Source organism: Peromyscus californicus, unplaced genomic scaffold (assembly GCF_007827085.1).
Source record: "Peromyscus californicus insignis strain IS unplaced genomic scaffold, ASM782708v3 Scaffold_6__1_contigs__length_162567912, whole genome shotgun sequence".
Taxonomy (NCBI): domain Eukaryota; kingdom Metazoa; phylum Chordata; class Mammalia; order Rodentia; family Cricetidae; genus Peromyscus; species Peromyscus californicus.
In genome coordinates, this window is record NW_026294584.1 from 70177579 (window position 1) to 70198900 (window position 21322).

At 42.9% G+C, this 21322-nt stretch overlaps 1 protein-coding gene across 1 annotated transcript in view; it reads right to left on the reverse strand.

The window, feature by feature from the left end:
• Positions 1-6933: 6933 nt before the first annotated feature.
• Positions 6934-21322, reverse strand: part of Hibadh (3-hydroxyisobutyrate dehydrogenase) — a 105351-nt gene continuing 90962 nt past the window's right edge. The window contains exons 5-8 of the mRNA XM_052719895.1: positions 19025-19158; positions 17716-17792; positions 9669-9825; positions 6934-7799 (exon numbers count right to left, since the gene is read on the reverse strand). Of these exons, the coding sequence (XP_052575855.1) occupies positions 7641-7799; positions 9669-9825; positions 17716-17792; positions 19025-19158 (527 nt within the window). The 3' untranslated portion in view covers positions 6934-7640. The remainder of the gene's footprint in view (positions 7800-9668; positions 9826-17715; positions 17793-19024; positions 19159-21322) is intronic.

A 21322-nucleotide genomic window follows, 5' to 3' on the forward strand; every position in this document is an offset into this window, starting at 1 on the left:
CCTGGACTGTCCCCATATCTGTCTAAAATACGGACTTTTCAGACTTTTCATCTCTGAGACAGGTCAATGCCAGGTAAAAATAAAAGCCAAAATAAATGAGTTAGGAGTTAACTTAGCAGAGCATGCTTTCATTAGCACAAATAAGCCATTGGGTCTCCCTGGTCATCTTGGCTCATTAAAGGAACTAAACTAAACCAAGCAGGGAGAATGAATCATGTTTGGCACTTATAGAGAGCAGGCCTCGGGTCAGGGTTAGGGTCATTCGGAGGAGACAGAGGGAGGGAGGCGCAGGATGAAAGGTACCTTTGCTCTTAGCATCTCTGAGATTGGAACTCTAAGGGGAAATTTCTGGATAGTCAAATAGTCTAAAATTACCCAAGCATGCTTCAAATTCTACCCATCAACGGGATGCAGTGAAGTTTAAGAGGCACAAGGCAAGTGTTAGGGACCGGTGAACTCTATCTTCTGCTCTCTGCTGAGGCAGGGCTGGGGGCTGCAGGCGCCATGGGGATGGGCATTAACTCTTTCAGGCCATAAGGCCATCACTATGGAAGTTAGGAGAAGTCTTCCACTTCCCCAAACCCAGACGATTCTTTTTTTTTTCCTTTTATACCAGAAGCAACAATTACACCCAATTCCGATAAAAGGGAAACTAGTGAAAGATTTTTAATTTTCTGATTTGACAATTTTAGTTGAAGTTTTCTGCTCTGAAATACCATTTCCTACTGAAACAATATTTGTTCTAACCGCCAACAACCCAAATGCTAAAGTATTTTAGGCATTTATCATTTTTAATAACCATGGCAAATGCCAAATTTTGTCCTTTTGAAGATAAAACGCTATCCTCAAAAAGTCACAGGATTTGCATATACAGCCAAGGCTGAGAAACAGGCCCAAACCTGCCCTTTGGTTTTATGAGCCTGGCTGTGAGGAAGGTTTCCATAGCTCCTCCTCTGCCAATGTCATTACTTTACAGAGCGGCCTGCCAGAGCGCAGCTCGGAGCTAAGCTCTGTCAGGTTTATTCAAGTGGCTCATTCTAGATGAACCCTCCTGCCATCTCTGTACCAGGCATGACAGAGTATCATTAATAAAAATTTATTGATCTGTGAATCTATTCCTGGCTATAAAAAAACTTCTAATAAATGAGATGGCTATATGAGCAATAAATAATATGTAACAAGAGAGAGTCCAAAAACTGTCAAGAAAACATGCCTCGTGTTTTCTTAAATTCTTAAGTAAGAGGACTCAGAAGTTTAGTGTTAAAACAAACCTTTGCAAGCAGCACAGTACTTCCCTGTAAAAAGAGAGAACTAGATCCCAAATCTACACCGCTCAGTAGTGACCTAGGATTGGACCTCAGGTCTCTGGTCCTCTGGTCCAGGGATGGTTCTTGTATCCAAGGCATTCCAAAGCACTCCCTGCAGGCTGCTTACAAAGGTTTCAGTTTTGCTCTGGTTTCCTATGAACGTTTTGAAGGACTATAATTCCAGTCTGAAGAAGTCTTTTTCCTTTTGAGGTATTCTTGAATTATTAAATGATGAATACAATTACATACTAAAAGGTCATCTTCAATCTGTCTGCTGCCAAGAATTCCACGTGCATCCAGGACGACAGACAAGCTAGTTTATGGGCCTGACACCTTGCATGGAATGTTACAAATCCCTATGATGTCCTTAAGCTCCTTCTTCAATTGAACTGAAAGATGGCTAAAAACCCTACTCGGGCTGACGACTCCCCACCGGCTAGCCATTTGAGAATGCTCCAGGGTGCAGTTTCTACAGCTGAGGCGGGCAGTAACTGTGGCTGTTTTCCTGAGCACAGGCAGCCTTCTGACAGTAGCCCGACTCAAATTTATGAACGTGGATAAAGTTGCGGGATTCACCTTTCCTTGCAGTGTGGACAGATCCTATACGCTTCTGACTGCTTAGAAAGCAGGTCAAGATAAGAGCCTGTGTGGGTGAGAGCAGCCAACGAGGCAGCTGTAGGGTGTTCATTCCAGTCCTGTAGGGTGTTCATTCCAGTCGGGTTGGATGGTGTCAGATGGGTAGGACAGAGTCCCTCAAACACAATACTCTAGAGTCCCTTAGGGAATTCATCTGTGCTATCATGAGATTGCCTGCTTTACTGTACATGCAAATCAATGATTAAAGTATATATAGGGCTGGACTTGCTACCAGAAATGCATACCTTTCCCTGTAAAAACTTTATTTGGTTTTTACAAAAGTCAAAAGTTTACAAGCTTTTGATGAAAAAAAAGTTTTGTGAAAGATCCAAATTCTGTAAGCTTTTTTATTTGGAGGTTGTGTGTTATGAAGTGTAATCATTAATAAAATAAACCTGGACGCAAGCAGTGGTGGCGCACGCCTTTAATCCCAGCACTTGGGAGGCAGAGGCAGGTGGATCTCTGTGAATTCCAGGCCAGCCTGGTCTACACAGCTAGTTTCAGGACAGCCAAGGCTACACAAAGAAACCCTGTCTGGAAAAACCAAAACAAACACATAAACAAAATAAATAAACAAACTTGGCACAAAGCAAGTCTTTAAGGAAAACAGTTTGTGCAGTTAGGGGTTCACTCAACATACACAATGCCCATAGTTTCTCCTCTTTCGTATATTCAAACACTCACCTGAACTCCTCAATGACACCAAGTGCTAAACTTGACAGTGATGCTCAACACTGAGAGGACACATTTCACTCCTTCAAAGAGCTCCCACTCCAGTGTGCAAGGCAGGCGAGGCAGCAACTGTTAGCAGGTAGCTCCCCTGACACAGAGGTTAACACGGAGCTATCCTGGGGAAATGACTGCCTGAAGTAGCTACGGAAAGCTATTTAACAGTACCGGCACCTGAGCTGGCTAGTCAGGAGGGGTACTAAGCAGGCGGGGTGGGGGAGTCGCAAAGGCACTAACTACCAACTGGAGTGTAAGGCTATGGAAGAGCTGGGAAATGGCAAGGCCTAGGGGAAGCAGTGTTGGAGGAGGTAAACAGAGGCCAGAGCACCAGGGGCTTGGACACCACTTAGTTCTGCGGGCAGCATCCCAAAGCTAGGGGATTTGAAGTAGGGGGACCCGCACTAGACTTCCATCTTGGAAAGACCTCTCTCAAAGCAGTGTGGAGGAGGAAGACCCAGACCAGCGGCCAAGAAGCAGCTGAGAATCCAGGGGCAAATTGGTGGCTACCAGTGGCTGCAGGGAAAGGGACAGCTGGACCCAAGGGACTTTAGAAAAGGTAGAAGTGTTCTAAACCAGAACTGTGGCGGTGGCTCTGTAAGCCTGACTTTAGGAGAAGTGTGCCAAAGGAGAGACTTTTATTTTATGTAAATTCTGTAACAGTAGAACTGTTTAAAAAACCAAGAGCACGGGCGGTGGTGGCGCACGCCTTTAATCCCAGCACTCGGGAGGCAGAGGCAGGTGGATCTCTGTGAGTTCAAGGCCAGCCTGGTCTAAGAGTGAGATCCAGGACAGGCTCCAAAACTAAACAGAGAAATCCTGTCTCGAAAAACCAAAAACAACAACAAAACAAAACAAAAAAACCAAGAGCAATTATGGGGTGTCCTGGATACAAATCCACTAAGAGTCTGCCACAAGCGCTGGGGATTTAGAATCAGCATGGATGGAGAAGAGTGAGGCATTCTGGGATCTGGATGAACAGGGCCAGGAGAACCAGGTCTGTCAGGAAAGGTGGGGGGCCTCTAGGCTTTGGCATGTGATCTGAGACCCTGTGGCCTGCTGGAGCACAGTTCCCTGAATTCTGCATTAGGACATCTTGGGTAGGCTAACTCTTAGGTACTGTCCTGTATTGAGGGATGCTTAACAGCTTCCTTGGCCTCTCTCCACTGAACTCTAGGAGTGTGACAACCAAAAACATCTCTAGATACTACCTTATGGGAACGGGTGTGTTCCACTTGAGAACCAGTTATTAAGAGAAAGATCTGCCTTCTTACACACACACACACACCCCACTGTATTAGCAGTTAACTCCCCAGTTCCCTTCTCCTCAATCCTTTGCAGCCACTAATCTACCACAAATCTCCGTGGATTTGCTTTCCTGACATTTCAGATACATGAAGCACAGAACACGTGGCCCCTTCTTTGCATCTAGCCTCTTTCGGTTGGCCCATTCTCAAGGCCCGTCCATGCTGAGGCGTGTTTCATCACTTTGCTCCTTTAATGGGAATCTTGCATTGTGCTTAGACCTCAGTGTACTTATTCCACTCCTTCCCAAGATTCTTCAAAATGCCACTAATGACCTCTAATTTGTCAAATCCAAATGGTTGATTTCCAGCCCCTGTAGCACTCCACTTATCAGCAGCTTTAAACTGACAAATGTTACCTCAAAACAAGTTTCCAGCAAATTCCAGACCCCTGCTCTTTTTCTTGTCAGTTGAGAGGAATTTCTACCTTTTTGCCATGGTGAACGATGCTGCCAGGAGCTCCGTCATGACCATTTGGGGGGAACGGGGACCAGAACAGCAGGTAAGGTGCTGACTCGGGAGTGTAACTTCCGAGGAACTTCCAAGAACTACTTCTCAAAGTGCTTGCTGGTTCTGACACGCCCAGCACCAGGGTTTCAGTTCCAGCACCTTCGTTCCCATCATTGTCCTTAACTCAGACTCTTACTTCCAGTTAAGGTGTAACTCCTTCAGACAAGACTAGAGGAGGAGGAGGAGGAAGGGGGGGAGGAGGAGTTGTCCAAGGTCATGCTAGAGGTCAGTAAAGTCCATCCTTGATTAACATTTATCATTCATGTTGCAAACCACGGAACTAAAATTCCACTCTAGGCTCCATGGAGCGCCACAGGTGGACTGACACTCTCCTCCCAACTGCTCGGGAGTCACTCAGCAAGTGTCCTGTCTCCTGTTATCACTCCCCCACTCCCACACACATTTGCAATCTTGGAAATACATCTAACCTTTCCATCTCGACAGTGAATAAATTTCCCATCCCACATTCTCTGCCAGGGTCCACCCTGCCTCCCTTCCTCACCTCTAATTCCTCTCCTTTCCCTCCTTCATCACTCCCTCAATTCTAAGACTTTTCAAAGTCACCAGTGACCTCTTGCCAAATCCAAATGACTCATTTCTAGTCCTTGCTCATTCAAGTTATGAGTAGCTTTTGACAGGCAACCATCACTCCCTTACAATCCCCTTCCCGTGGCTTCCAGGATTCTGCTCCTACCTTTCTCCCTAACTCTACTGGTCCTCCAGCCTCATCTTCCCACCCACACAGAGTTCAGTCTTGACACCTTGCATTCTTTTCTTACATCACTAAGCACCTCAGATAAGCCGACTTCCCCTCCTAAACATCCAATCTTTGTCAGATCCCTTTCCCAAAGACACAGCAATTCCTTCCTTCCACTGGCCCAGGCTACTGATTTTAGTGGCCCCTATTCTCTAGTCAGCAGCTCCATCTTTACGGTCAGGATCCAAGCACGTCTCGTCTCTGACATCACTGTAACACTCCAGCCCAACTTCCACCATCTCTCATCTGTATTACCACAACAGTCTCCTGTTGGCTCCCCTGCACCGCATACCCCATCCACACCCAAGGCCCTGCAACCTACTCTCCAAGCAGCATCCACTATGAACCCTTTTAGGAGAGGTCAGATCACGTCATTCCTATGAACAAAATCCTTCACAGACTCACCTTTATGAAAGGCGATTTGGAAAAATGGCTACCATAATGTCCTTCTTTGTATCCACATGCTCATTTGCTCCCTTCCCAAGATGACTCTGGCCTTGGCTGTGTGACGACTTCTGCCCACACGCCAGGTGACTGAAAGATGCCTGTTCATGGGCTGGTTCTCTGTTGTTGCAGGGAGCACTTCCGCTACCAGGTGAAAGGCTCAAGCCAGCTTCCTGAAGGATGATGAGTGTCTTTGAGAGAAGTCACCATCATTCCAACTGTCCCAGCTGAGTGACCCTTCAGCTCCATTTGAGTCAGCCCCATGCAGAAGGAAAAACGCCACACTAGACAATCTTGAAAAATAGTAACTTTATTGTATTAAGCCACTAAATACTGGGGTGGTTTGTTACCCAGGGAAAGCCGATGTCCTGCCATAGCTGCACAGGCCTCTTCCAGGCTGTGTAACAGCCTGGACAGGCAATGTACTCTGTTTCCTATAGGACAGGCAATGTACTCTGTTTCCTATAGGAGATTATCTTTCCTCAAGCGCTCACGGGGCTTGCTCCCTGACTGCTATTTTTTATCTGTAACTAAGTATCAGTATATCATCCGAGAGAACTCATCCTAACAAACCCCTCTGACACTCCCCTCTCCCACCCTTCTTCTTAGTTCTCGAGTTTGACACATCCATCACCCTTCATCACACCTGCTCCCAACAAGATGCTGGATCTGTAAGGGCAAGAACGTGGTCTCATTTATTACTATGTTTTCAGAACTTTTTTTTTACTATCAGGAAAGTGGCAAATGTAGTGGTATTCCCACTAACTTGGTGTCTAGGTCTATCGCTATCATGTTTCTTGAGGCTAAGGCAGGAAAATGAGGACTGTACTCCACACTGAGGCAAGTTACATTTGATGCTGAATTCCGTATCACTTACCACCCAGAAACATTCAAGCACACAGTCATCCAGTCTTCAGAAGGGCGGCTGGAGGCTGGCCTGACAATGGCCAAAGCTCTGTACCGTTTGACCCCCCTCCCTCGTTCTTTCCCCCTTCCTCCATTACTGTTTAAAAACAGTCAGAGGGCCGGGCGGTGGTGGCGCACGCCTTTAATCCCAGCACTCGGGAGGCAGAGCCAGGCGGATCTCTGTGAGTTCGAGGCCAGCCTGGGCTACCAAGTGAGTCCCAGGAAAGGCGCAAAGCTGCACAGAGAAACCCTGTCTCGAAAAACCAAAAAATAAAAAATAAAAAAAAATAAAAATAAAAATAAAAAATGTAAAAACAGTCAGAGGCAAAAAGCTCCAAGAAAATGTTATCAGCATAGAAATTTATTTAAATTCAAAATAATATGACTATAGTTAGAATAATGTAATAATTATCTAAAGGAAATATCATCATTGGCTCTGAAACAGTCTAAAGATGTTATTGTTCTGGAGTCAAAAATATGTAGTAAGAATATGCAGGAAACGGGAATGCAGAAACAAGCAGGTCGAGTGTGGAAAGCTGTAACAGGAGAGGCACACTAAGACACTGGAACAATCCAAACAGGAAGACACTGTCAACAAGCTGTCTTACCCGCCAATCCTGGACAAGAAGTCAGCACCCGGAATGAAGGAATAACCCCACTTGGTTAACAGGACAAACTTCCCTCTCGCTTGTCTTTGTAACCGATTTCTTTCCTTTTTACCATGGGTTCCATCTTGTTGACAAAACATTTGGTTTTATTTGCAAAGTGGAGTAAATAAAATATCCTGATCAGAGTGTTCAATTTTGTTGAAGGTGCTCAAGGATCAGACTTTTTAAAAAGGTCAACTGAGCGAGTTAGCAGAAACCACCAGGTACGTTTGCTAAACATGAAAGCAGCATCATTTAAAACTGGGTGAGAAATTCCAGGGATTACTGTAATGTAGACAATCAAAAGCAGACAGACAACCTTTGATTAGACCCATCAGAGGGTGAGCTAGGAGAAGGCTCGGGACAGAGCCTGATTCCCAAGGGTCCATGTCCAGAGGGCACATCAGAAGGTTTCCTCCTCCCGCAGATACTGGAACACAGATGAGAAGTCTTTCTTTGAGTAGCCTTTGGCACACATCATCCTGTATATCTGGTGGGCCAGGCTTCCTAGAAGAATTGGGGTCTTGGTGCTGGTGGCAGAGTCTTGAGCCAATCCCAGATCCTAAATCAAACAGGCAGGAGGAAGCACGCTGAGATTTGTGGGAAGACGTATTTTGGAACTGGGCTGTCTACTGCTAAGGGGAGGAGGGAGAAGGAAGAATAGAATCTGAAAAAAAATATGATTCTTATATGTATTAAGTATGTGAGTATGTGTATGTTTTCTCTCTTTTGATGCTAAGAATCAAACCAAGTACTTCATCCAGTAGTAGGCAAGCATGCTACCACTGAGCCACACTCCCAGCCCATATTATTTTACTAAGTGCTTTCACAGAGCTGGAAAAGTGCTACAAACAGAAATCTTGATTTCTGAATGTCAACACTCCTGTCCCCCAGGAAACCTGTTCATTTTGTTTTTAGATAAAAATACTGTGTAGGCAGGATTACATAAGGATGTTTTTTTCAAGCCAGGTGTGTTGGCATACGCCTTTAATTCCACTATTCAGTAGGCAGAGGCAGGTGGATCTCTGAGTTTGAGGCCAGCCTGGATTACAGAGTGAGTTTAAGACAACCAGGGCTACACAGAGAAACCCTGTCTCAAAAAACCGAGATAGAGATAGAGATAGAGATAGAGACAGAGATAGAGAGAGGGAAGTTTTCCAATCTGTGGAAGTCTGTATGACTGCTATAAAAGTATATTCTAACATGAATGGAAACAGTTTCAAATGTGCTCTACACACCGGTATGGAGTGGTAAATATGACGCTGCAGCCTACACAGACTCAGTTTACCGAAGAAAGACACTCAAGAGGGACTAGTATTATTTGGGAGCAACAGTACCAGTATAGAGGTCAGGAGGCATAGTCCAAGGTCCTGGTAAAGCCTTCTAGAACAAACAGATGGTGGAGCACAGAGCTGAAAGACAGGTGTTAGATGGGTAAAAGCACTGGGGGCTGGGGAACAGCAGCAGGGGAGAACAGGCCTGACAGAGCACAGTCAGGGGGAAGGTTGGGAATGAGGAGAAGGACCAGTAAGTTCAGCACGGCTAAAGCGGAGAGGAGCAGAACAGGGAAGGGAAGCAAGGGCAAACCGTCAAGGCCTTGTTAGACACGCTGCAGAGAGACGTTAACCTACAAGTAGCTGAAGCTATTAACGGCAGTCCCAGAAGTGACACACTCGGGCTTTACATTCTAGCTACTCTCACTATTCTCGTGTGGGAAGTGATGTGGAGGAGATCGGGAGGATCAGTGGGGGAGGCTGGGGTGTGTGCAGAGGAGGCACTGACAGGGATCTGAATGAATCCAAGACCCGCTCAGGGAGTGGAGTGGACAAACGTCCCGGGGCATTCGGGAGAGCAGGACAAGCACAGCATGTGGGTGAATGTGTCAGTCCGTTCGTAATGGGGTGGAGGCTGGTGAGCGCTATGAGAGAGCGGACGGATCTGTCCGCTGAAGTATTTTCTACAGTTGAGATGACGAATGAAACCAAGGCAGTGAGCTGCCTTTTAAATGACTAACTTACACACAAATCCCTCCCTACACTCAAAGCAGGAAGACCTATTGGAAACCCACGTATCCTTTAACACAAGTACATTAACAACCAGGAAATCCCACTACTCCCATCCTAAGGAGTTGGTAAGTTAATGCAAGCTTATGATGAAGAACAAAATTTTACTAGCTTATATTATAAGCAAACTCAAGCCCCAGAGAAAAATCTCAGCCCATCCTTGCCCAGAAATAAAATGAACAAGGTAAGGATTTTTTTTTTTTAACTAATTTTTAGTGGGGAACTGACTCATTGTTATAACAATTTGCCTTCTAGGACAGGTGCATGCTTTGCTGAAAGGTGTGTGTGTGTGTCTGTGTGTGTGATGGTGGGGATTAGACACTAAATATTTCTTCTTTCCCTCCCAGTTATCTCGGCATTTATCATACCTTAGCCATGAGTGTTGTTCCAAAGCCACCTTGGTAGTTATTAGACGAGGGGACTCCGTCCATCACCCCAGGCACAGGGTTGTAAGTGTCACTGGACCAGCATCGTCCCGAGCTCATGTTCAGGATCTTAGCCAACAATTTTGGGTCAAGCCCTGACCTGTCAAAGGTCAAAGAAAAACATTAAATATCAGAATGTACAAGTCACGCATGACTTACTAACAAGTGAGGGCATTCCACCTTTTTGTACATCACTATAAATTGAAAGTCCACATAGAACTAGGAGGCAGGAGAATTGCTGCAAGTGTGAGCCGGCTTAGGATACACAGACAGGGTCAGACCAACCTGGGCTACAGAGTAGCAGCCAACCTCAAAAATCCAAAATAAAGGCCAGGAGTGGTGATGCATACCTTTAATCCCAGCACTCTGGAGGGAGAACAGGCAGATCTCTGTGAGTTCAAGGCTAGCCTGGTCTACACAATGGCCAGGGTTACATGGAGAAACCCTCTTTTAACCCCCCACCAAACAAAACAAAACAGAACCCCACCCCCCAAAAAACCCAACAACAAAACATCATCCATTAAATCAAAGCCAAGTGAGGAATCCAATCTTCAATTGTATATTAAGAGCTGCTGATTAAAGCTGAGCAGTGGGTCATACACCTTTAATCCCAGCACTCAGGAGGTAGAGGTAGGTAGATCTCTGTGAGTTTGAGGCCAGTCTGGTCCACAGAGCGAGTTACAGGCCAGCCAGGGCTACATAGAGAAACCCTGCTTTAAAAAAGCAAAACAAAGCAAAACCCCTGAAAACAGCAATAACAAAAAGAGTTGCTGATTAACAAGGCCATTCCAGAGAAAACCTGCACTGTCTACTATAAAGAGGAGAAAATGCATAACCTCATCACACTGTGCGTGGCTTCTCACACTCAAGGGTTCACTTATGAACTTTAAATCAATCTGATAATCTAAATTCTACACTCACATAGAAACGATCTATTTCAGAAAGAAATACTGGCAACTCTGGAAAGTCATGAGTCTGGGTGGAAGCACTTATATGTATGTTTATTCCTTTGGTTTTTATGAGAGTAAGTGCAAGAGATGAACGATGAGCTGTGAAATGTGCTTAGGAGAAGTTATCATTACAAAAGACAGTATTTCCTGCTGCACACTTTCCCTTATTTATTAAGCCTTCATTAGATAATCTTGCTTATGAAGCAAGTCTGCCCAGAGTGGTGGCATATGCTATCTATTCAGAGACATGCGTCAGAGTTCTGGGTCACCTGCTGATAAGGTTACTGATCCTGATAAAACAAAGCTTGCCGGAGCGGAAACATCATTTGTTCTATCACTGGGCTGATGGCATAAATGGCTGTTCAATGCAACCCTAGGAACAGCTGCAACCTAAGGATCCTCACACAGTTTGGGATACCCAGCTTGCTAAATATCATGGAATCAAGTTTCAAATAAAACTCCATGCTCAGCCATTTATTGGTTTCTTTCATGCAAAGGACCATTATAACACAACTGTCATAAAAGCTTTCTACTTTGTCTTAAAATCAATCTCTTCTAGGAAAAAAAAGATTGAAAAGAAACACTTAGATAAATGTTAAACAAACTGCACCTCAGCATGCTTAAATTGATCACTGTGTAGTCTGTTCACTGCAAAATCTGAATACCCAAACAGCAAGGCATTTTTGTGACACTGAAGCCGGGAAGAGAGCTGGCCGCCCAGAATCACATGGAACCAGTGCAACACAAGAGGATGCAACCAGGCTTCTGGGGGGGAATAAACAGCACACTTCGTGCCACCAGGCTGAGTTTGTATGCGGCCCATGGTAGGATGGGTCTTTTATTAAGGATTCTATCAAACATAAAGAGTCCATCTAAATCAGCTATCAGCTTCTGTCCAATAATAAAGAGAAGCACAATAGTTTCAGTCTTTTAAAAATATGACTTTGGCAGAGCCTAATCTCAGCAAGTGGGAGGCAGAAGCAGGAAGATCAGTTCAAGACCAGCCTGGGCTACATTACATAGCAAGTCCCAGGCCAACCTCAGCTACATTAGTCAGACACTGAAAAAGCCCAAGGGGAAGAAGGAAAAGACCCAAGTCTGCTGTGTGTGTAGTTACAACAGACACTTCCTTTCCAGTGCAAATAAATCAAGCTATCATCAGGACAGTGTGACATGGTGTGAAAAGACAAAGACAGCACTCTTAAGGAATAACTGTGAAGAGAAGCAGCACAGATTAGCCATCAGCTAACTGCTGTAACTACAAATGTATTCTCTAGGCAAAACATACATCCATAAAGACAGCACATTCCCAAAGACATCAAACATTTTAGGGGCATCCTACTGTCTTAAGAGTTCAAGATGCCATCACACCTAAAGCAGTGGATCTACTCCTCCCTTTAGAACCTTCTAGGTTATGCTGGCCAGTACTTCACAAGACTCTTGACTACAAAGGAGGTTCATACTCTGCAGCATTTGTTCAAATGGTGAGTTAGGCCTAATTCCCTAACTTTGGAACACTCCCTCCTTTCCCTGAATGGAACAACCAGGGAAAACACTGGCACTGGCTAACAGAAACCTGCTTTGGCGAACATGTCACTACCCAGAGGCATCTAACGGGTACATGTACACATAGAAAATCAGGTGGGAGCTGTTCTCCGCTCACTTTCCAAACCTGATGCTGCCTGCCCTGCAGATTCCCTTCAGGAGCCACCTGCTCCCTCCCTGCCCCCACTCTGCAGCAAAGTGTATCATTAAAAAGAGCAAGTGAGGAGTGTTTTGCATTTCCTCTTTCTGAGGCTTCTTCAGCTGGCACATACAGAACTGACAGTTAGAATTAGACAGGATATTAAAATCAGTTACTGAAGTCCTCTGTCTTCCACTGTGCCCAAGGCTTGTAATGGTCTGAAACCAGCTAGAATACACAGTAATTGTCATTCAGAGAGTCTACCCTAGAACGTCATGCTTCACTGGAGAAGACTGAGTTTCCATTTGAAATCAACAAATTAATCCAAGACAGGTATCTGAAAGGGCAAGTTTAATAGGAAGCAGCTACTGGGCTCTCAACCATGATAAAATGTTATTGCTGCTTCCCTGTAAATTGGCTGGGAACATATGATACTTCTGCATAAGAGCCCCATCGCTGCTCAGGAGATATACAGCTCAAGCCATCAAAAGGATGACAGTCTGTCAGTCCCCATAATAACTTGCCACTGGAGGTGGTTCAAGAGTGTGTGCATGCATGCTTGTGGCTTTACAATTGCTGGGATGTTCTCTGATACAAACAGAATGAATTCATTGCTCTGACTGCATATATAATGCAACTCAAATAAACGTCACTATGTCAAACCTACTCACCTCTAAAACACAAGAACGGTAAACGAACTTTTGAGAGAAGTAAAAAATGATGCATCATAAACTATTAAAAAATGAAAAAGTATAACAATGCTTTGCTTCACCAAGGCCAAAATTTTAGGGACCAAAAGTCTGTTCATTTTCTACCTTTCAAGTATCTACACTGGTATTTGTTAAGGACAACAACTGAGTGTTGGTATAACAGAAACAGATCTGGAAAGAACACATCTAAAGCCATGTCTATTTTAATCAATCACCCACTGATTCACTCACACATACTCACACATACTGCTATGTGTCAGTTCCAGGCAAGAGCCAATGAGACAACAAAGAAAGCCGAGCACAGTCTGTGCCTGCCTACCAGGGGCAGGTGAGAGGAGATCCACGCCCAGAGGCCATGCAGCCACAGCCCATGCTCTCCCTCAACCTCTCCTTCTTCTCCTCTTTATTTAGTCCTGTCTTCACTCTGAATGCCTGCTATGTTCTTACGAGCTGGCCATGCACACATCTATTATGGAGCTTACATTCTAGATGGGAAAACAGGTAATAAAACACACACACACACACACACACACACACACACACACACACACACACACACACACAGAGTCAGCTAGTGAAAAAGGTTATGAAGGTAAACTGTCCAAATAAGAGTCAAATCCTAACCTCAGATATTATTAAGTACTATGTGCTAAGAACTACTTTTAAAAAGCTACAAGGATTAATCAGCCATCTCAATAACCCAGTGGGGGTTGGTACCATTATCATTTTATAAATGAGAAAAGCAGACACCTGTGTATAGCTGGATACAAGTTATACAGACTAACCAGCCTGAGACTCATTGTGTGACCGTGGGTAGTGGTGACATGACAGTCAACCAGCCAATGCGTGGCATTTTACCAGTTAAGAAATCCTATCGACATTTTGATTATCAACCTCCTGCATTTTTTCTGGTGGCTGGGGTATAAAAATAAGAGTTTTGCCAGGCAGTGGTAGCACACGCCCAGCACTAAGGAGGCAGAGGCAGGTAGATCTCTGAGTTTGAGGTCAGCCTGGTCTACAGAGTGAGTTCCAGTACAGCCAGGGCTACACAGAGAAACCCTGTCTTGAAAGCCAAAAATAAATAAATAAATAAAAGTTTTAATCCTCACAAAAGGCCAAACTGAGGCGCAATAATCAAGAAACTGAGAGCACGCCTGCAGGAAAAGCTCTCTTTGGGAAGAGTTTCAACTGCGGCAGAAGCAACTGTGTTACAGCCTCTGTCTGTCAAGACAACATGGCGGCTGCAGGAGCGGGTGGGCTCGCCGGATCATGCAAATCACTTGTTTCACCACCGGTGTTTCTTAAGACTCAATTCCCAATGGAGCAAAATGAAAAATCAAACAACAAAATGCACATTAACAATGTTGCTTGTGTGTGATCACAGAACCACAACCTCTCTCATGCAAGCAGGGAGCTTTCAAGGCTACAGGACAACTTTGGAGTCCTAACTAGGAATCCAATTAGGAAGGAAAAAGATCTAATAAACAGGAATCTCAAAGTATATTATGTACCAATATTCTTTGCACTTTATTTTTTTTAAACAACATTTTAAACTTTCACTAACATCCATAAAGGCTCACTGTAAAAGAGCAAAGGGTCAAGACGGTTTCTAAACTGTATGATTTTATTCTTCTATTAAAGAGAAAACCATATTCCAGAAAAAACTAAAACACTGACTTATGAGAATGAAATTAATCAGAAATGATCACATCACCGGAACAGGTGACTCAATTTGTAAATGTTGACATTAATACTCTAGAAAATTCTACTTGCAAGTGAGCAGAATATAAATGCAACTGGACCACTTTGATGCTGCACTACTCTGGGGGAATTTACTACTTGGGAATTTATGCTTGCTGATGCCAATTTTCTCTTTCACCTTGCAAAGTGCAATAAATCGTGGCCGCTCTCTATACTCTATCAGAGAGCAGTCCTGTCATTTCAAACCATGTCTGTAAACCACAGAGACAAGACAACAGCAGAGGCTCTCCTCCCAGGCTGGCAGAGCTCTAAGGCAATGCGGGAACCTCAGGTTAGAAAAACACCCTAGTACAATCTGAAACATTGAAAGTTATACGTTATTTTTAACAGTCAAATAAAACAAGCAAGTTTCTGCCTTGTTTTTGGACTTCTTATGCACATTTTATTTATATTTATAGGTCTTTCTCTCACTCCATATAACACACGCACACACACACACACACACACACACACACACACACACACACACACACACCTGTACATATTTAGAGTTTGAGGAAAACTAAACCTTTAAAAGTTTTGTATTTTTCAGCGTCTGGAGTGCTAGGTTCTATTATACCCTGGAACCACAGAAAAGTCTCCTATTTTCAAACATTATTTTACCATACTGGGTCATGGCCAAAATAAGATAAACTATTTTTCTGCTATTAATTTCCCTACATGGACTTACGCCACTTTCAATATTTTCCTTGGGAACCCACCTAGTACAGTAGCCAACGGCTTTCACTTACATTTTGTTCATCACTTCATTACACATTTTGTTCAGCTGATGGCCCTGTTGTTCTTTACTAGCTGTCATCGGTGGCTTTCCATAGGCACTTACCCTAGATGGAAGTTCCACTTTAATTTTTCAATTCCATTTATTTTGTGTGTGTGTGTGTGTGTGTGTGTGTGTATGCGCGTGTGCGTGCGCACTCACATGCCATGGCATGTGTATCATCAGAGGACAACTTGCAGGAGTCGGTGCTCACCTCCCACCACGTGGGTCCCGGCAATCAAACTCGGGCCATCAGGCCTGGCAGCGGGTGCTCTTATTTTTACCTGTTACAGCATCTTTCTGTCCTCAACGCTTCATTTTGTTTCATTTATTCATTTGCTTGTTTGTTTACTTATTTGGAGACAGGGTCTCACCACATAACTCTGGCTGGCCTGGAACTCACTATGTAGAGCAGGCTGGCCTCAAACACACAGAGAGTTCTGCCTGCCTCTGCCTCCCAAGGTCTGGGATTAAATAAAGGTGTGTACCACCACATCTAACCCAAAGCTTTGCTTCAGAAGAGCAAATAATTATCTACTCAGAGTTTTGACAGAGAAGTATTTGAGAAACGCCCGAAGACACACTGTTGTGACTAAGGAGCATCCTGAGCCAGTGATGCCTTGGCCAGGGGGAAGAAGAAACTGGTGAGGAAGGGACGTGTCAGGAATCTAGGACGTGAACCGAGGCTCACCCAAGCTTTTACTTCCACGGTTTATTTCCAGAAAAATAAGAATAAAATCATACACATAAATATATATGGATATTAATTCTGTTGCTAGCAACAATTAACTTTATATGCAATTCAAGCTCCAGAAAGTTTTGTTTTCCTCTTCCATGAAACTGGTCTAGAGAACAGATGTGAAAATAAATATGCTAGGAACAAGTTTTTCAGTATAACAAGTGGCCCACAGCCTGAAACTGGCCACAGCACAGATATGACGTTCTGAAGGGTTCCCACGCACAACAGTTTTATTAAGGCTTTGTACAGACATGCCTTACCATCTTATAGACATGGTTCTAAAATGTAAATGGTATGGGATATTGATAAACCAATTAGCGCTGATGCAAAGCAAATTCCTCTTTTATCTCAATTACAACATGACAACTTAATAGGTCAAGATAGTTTAACATCTGAGACGGGCAATTCAATAAAACAACAGCATCTTGATATGGTAATTAAGAGGAAATGTGAATCCATTACCATGGTTTAAAAAAAAAAATCTCAAGCACTTTGGCTCTTTGTATTGCTTTTATCAAAAGCTGGGGTCCAAGCTGCTCCTCTGCTTCGTGCTGCATCTATCTGACAAGCAGCCCAGACATATGAGAAAAGCTGTGAATAAAGGAGTCTGCACACATTAAGCAGTTCTCCAAAATTAAAAAAAAGTGTATTTATTATATTCATGAAATACAGAACATTAAAAATATTAATTAGTTGATTAATCATACATAGCATTCCTAATCCAAAGGATTAAAGGCTAAAATTAAGGCATTAACCTTAAGCATTCTAGAGAATTATCACTGAAAAGAAAAATAGAATTTCTTACTCAATTTAAGTAAACAATTAGTGAACACTGTATTTTAAAGATATATCCTAACATAGAGTAACCAAGCAAGTTAAAATGAAAGCTGTGTACATGAATCGTACCTTTAGGAACATAAGCCTGGTTATCCTGACAACAGACCACCAAGAACCCTGCTAGTGTGGATTCTGAGAAGTACATTTAAAACAGGTATATAAAACTAGTTACACGGCATAACACTTGAATTCACTACACATTAAAAACATGTTTCATTCAAATTTGTCCTAACATTGCCAAAATATGTTTGAATTTTATAGTTTTTGCATTTTAGTATAATAGAAGATATGGGACTTCCATATAAAAAGCATAATATAACTTCAGTGCATAGTGCAATATATTTTACGGCTGTGGCAAAGAGTGTTGATATTCCCTAGGGTCCTATTGCTTGTCCAATAAGCAAAGTCTATTAAAATTCAATAATAAAGCACTTTCAGCCGCTCCTGCACTAACTTACTTCTCTCTCATGAACATCACTCTTTAGACATCAAAAATCAAATAGGGAAGACAATGAAAACTGTTAGGACACGAAAACATTCTCTTCCACAAACCTGATTCCAAGATTCATAGCTTCAGCCGTTCCAATCATGCTTATAGCCAACAGCATGTTGTTGCAGATCTTTGCAGACTGAAAATAAAGTGAATAGTAAGGAGCTGTACTTTAAGTTATAATTTACAAGACTTTTTTTTACCTGATTCCTAGGGTTCTCTCTTGGAAAAAACACACATTCAGTAGTGGATTCTCTCTAGTGGGTAGGGAAAAACGCAGTTCAGTATATCTCAGGTATATCTCCCTCTGAGCCTAGCACCCTGTCCTCAGCAGAAGCTGGGAGTCTCTTCCACTCGGTTAAAACAAAGGGCACCCCCACTGTGGCCTCCACACTAAGGAGGACTGGTCCATGTGGCACTACTGTTCTCGAAGGGAAATGGGAATGCCATGCGTTACAAAAGGGAACAGATGAGCAAACAAGAACAATAAACGGTAAAGTCCGTGGGGAGGAGGCAGTACGGGCAGGAAGAATGGAGTGCGTGTACTAGGAGAGGGGCAGGACTAATGATTCCACCTCAGAGTTCAGTACTAGTTATCTCATCACTAAAAACAGGGTCTCGGAGGAGGTGGAACCAGAAGTCATCTCTCTGAAGGTCAGGACAGGATGTAAACAGACAAGAAAACAGAAGGGCATCAGGGTAAATGGTAAATACATAAGAGGATTAGACACATAGAAGCATGGGATTGTAAGAACATTACTCAGACATATATTTTAGGGAACATGGAGAAATTTGATAGTTTAGACTGTCAAGTAGGGTAGAAAGTTAGAATGTGACATGGTAGAAAACAGGGAATGGAAGACTATACCCAGGTAACATGTGGAATGAGCAAGATGATCAAAATGGTAAAACTCTGTACATATTAGAGAACGGTAAATTTAAGTTCAACAAAGATTCCTAACAGGAAAGTCTTGAGCTTTAGTGACTGGGCAAAGCATTACAAGAAGAATGGAATATGAGCCTGTGTTAGGAGCAGGACAGGAGCAGTCAGTTCAATTCAGAGTTCAGTACTATCAGTCATCTCATACTTCTCAGGAGCAGTCAGTTCAATTCAGAGTTCAGTACTATCAGTCATCTCATACTTCTAAAGGAGATGCTTTACTTTTCAAAGGTTGAAGGGCACGGGTTACTTCTTTCTCATTGGACTGACATCTGCCCAAGCCTACCAACAATGATGAAAAACCAACTCATTCCAATTTAACTAAAATCTAAGCAGGGAAGCCACAGCATGAACCAAGGAAAAAAGGGGGCAAGAATGTGGTCAGAAGGAACATTCTCCATTGAGTCATGCCAATCACTCGACAACATTACCTGCCCAGTCCCAACAGCTCCACAGTACATCACATTGGAGCCCATGCACCCCAGCAACTCTTTGGCGGCAGCAAATTCATCTTCAACTCCGCCCACCATAAACGTCAGGTTTCCAGACCGAGCAGCTCCTACACCTGAGTCATTTGGGGGAAAGAGAGGGAAGCAAAACTGCTCAGATAAAATAACAAAATGAGAGAAAAACCTAAAAACCCAAGGGATTTATTCAATCCTTGCCTCAAAAATTTATTTCTGCCAGCCATGTAGAAGATTCTCCAAATCTCCACAGGAGTGCTCCAGTAACCAAGCATCATGCAGGTTAATCATACACCCCAAAGACATACACAGCCATATACACTTATAGTTTCCTGGGGCCCCAACTGGCACCACAGAATGCAGAGGAGCCTGCTCTAAAGACAGTGCTAGAGGTCTGTGTCGCCCAAGCTCCTTCTCCAGCTCTACCTACTGAGGAGATCTGGAGCCCTGGCTCTTGGAAGGGAGAGGCACTTGCTCATTTAGATGACTCTCACACACACTTCAGGTATCATCTGAGCCTCCTCATCTTTCTCTCCCTCCTGTCACATCTTTGAAGCAACTCATTCCTAGCGACATGAGCACAAACAGGAAATAAACTTTAGCATGCTCTGGCTACTTCTTAGTTTTTAACAAGCTTGATGAATTAACTGTCTCTGGTTGAAAGGATCAATGAAACAACTTCTAATTTAGGTTTGTCTTCATAGAGGGAGAAGGGCCACTTTACTACAACTTTTTTATAAACTATGAAATAAAATTTGAAAATTAATGCTTTTAACATAATTTTCAAGTTAGATTTTCTTGTTAAAAATAGCAAATATGTGGATATATTTTTATTATTATTACTATTTTTACTATTATTACTATATTAGTGCAACTTCTGTTTTTGTAATTACTTGCAACTACAGATAGGAAACCATAGCTGCAGCACCATTAGACCTGGTCATTAGAACAGATACTCCAAGTGATGACCTGCTTTTCAATTTAACTGACTCCATGCCACAGTTTCTAAACATTAAAATTAAATTATACATATATGTATGTGTATATATATACACATATACATACATACACATGCATGCATACATACATACATACATACATACATACATACATACATACATACATACATATACATATCCCCAAGACAGGGTTTCTCTGTGTAGCCCTGGCTGTCCTGGATCTCACTCTGCAGACCAGGCTAGTCTCAAACTCAGGGATCTGCCTGCCTCTGCCTCCCAAGTGCTGGGATTAAAGGAGTGCACCACTACTGCCTGGCTTAAATTGTCAGTATTTTGCTATTGCCAAATCAAGTAGCTTTCTTTTTCCTGGTTCATATTATTTTTAAACATTTACTAAAAGCAAAAGTCAGTGCGATGTAAGCCAAACAATCGTGGGAGTGCATTCCCTATATATGGAAGCCTTCAATGCTCACAGGAAGTTAAGTTACACCATTTCATAATAGCATTAGAAACACTTTGGAAAGGATTGTGTACAAAAACCTAATTATTTTAACAATAATGACATTTGAGTGGCTATCATTTTGCTGGTTTCTAATTTATTTCACCAAGATGGTAAACCATCAATGTTTTTACAATTATTTTGCTCAATTTCCTTATCCATTCTTATTCAAAACACATAACTACTCTGTCTCCTAATCCTGTTGATCTAACCTGGAGAAATTAAGTAGACAACTTAAGTTAAAGCTTACAAATAAATCCAGTGCTATCCATCATAGGTCAGTAGCTCTGTATCTAGATTACAGACTGCTAAAAAGCTTCAGAGAGTCATTTATTGAAGGAAAATTAATGCTGACAATGGTTCTCAGCTGGTTAATCTTTTGACAGGTGCACTTTCTCACTTGTTCAAACACATATTTCAAAAGAAGAAATAAGTTACTTAAGCAAGAAAAGCTCACAAGAAAGAATTGTTCACCCTTGATTCAGAAGTCCATGGCAGTCTCACTCTTTCAATGTGATGGTGTGTTTATTTCTGACTTTATGCCAACATAGTCTGATTAAACTGAGCAATTCTTGGGACCAAATCCTATCATCCCATACACATTCCTTTAACGCTATCAAGCCTACTCCCAAAGCAGGGGCAGAACTCACCCTAAGCTATCCTAAAAGAAATGAGACCACTGCAGACAGATGAAAAGGACTTCTGAAAAGCTGGAACTCAAAAGCTTCCCAAGACCTCTTACAGACTTCAGAAGACACTGAAGAGGATTTTATGTCTGTCGATAAGAAGCAATAAATGGTCTTGCCA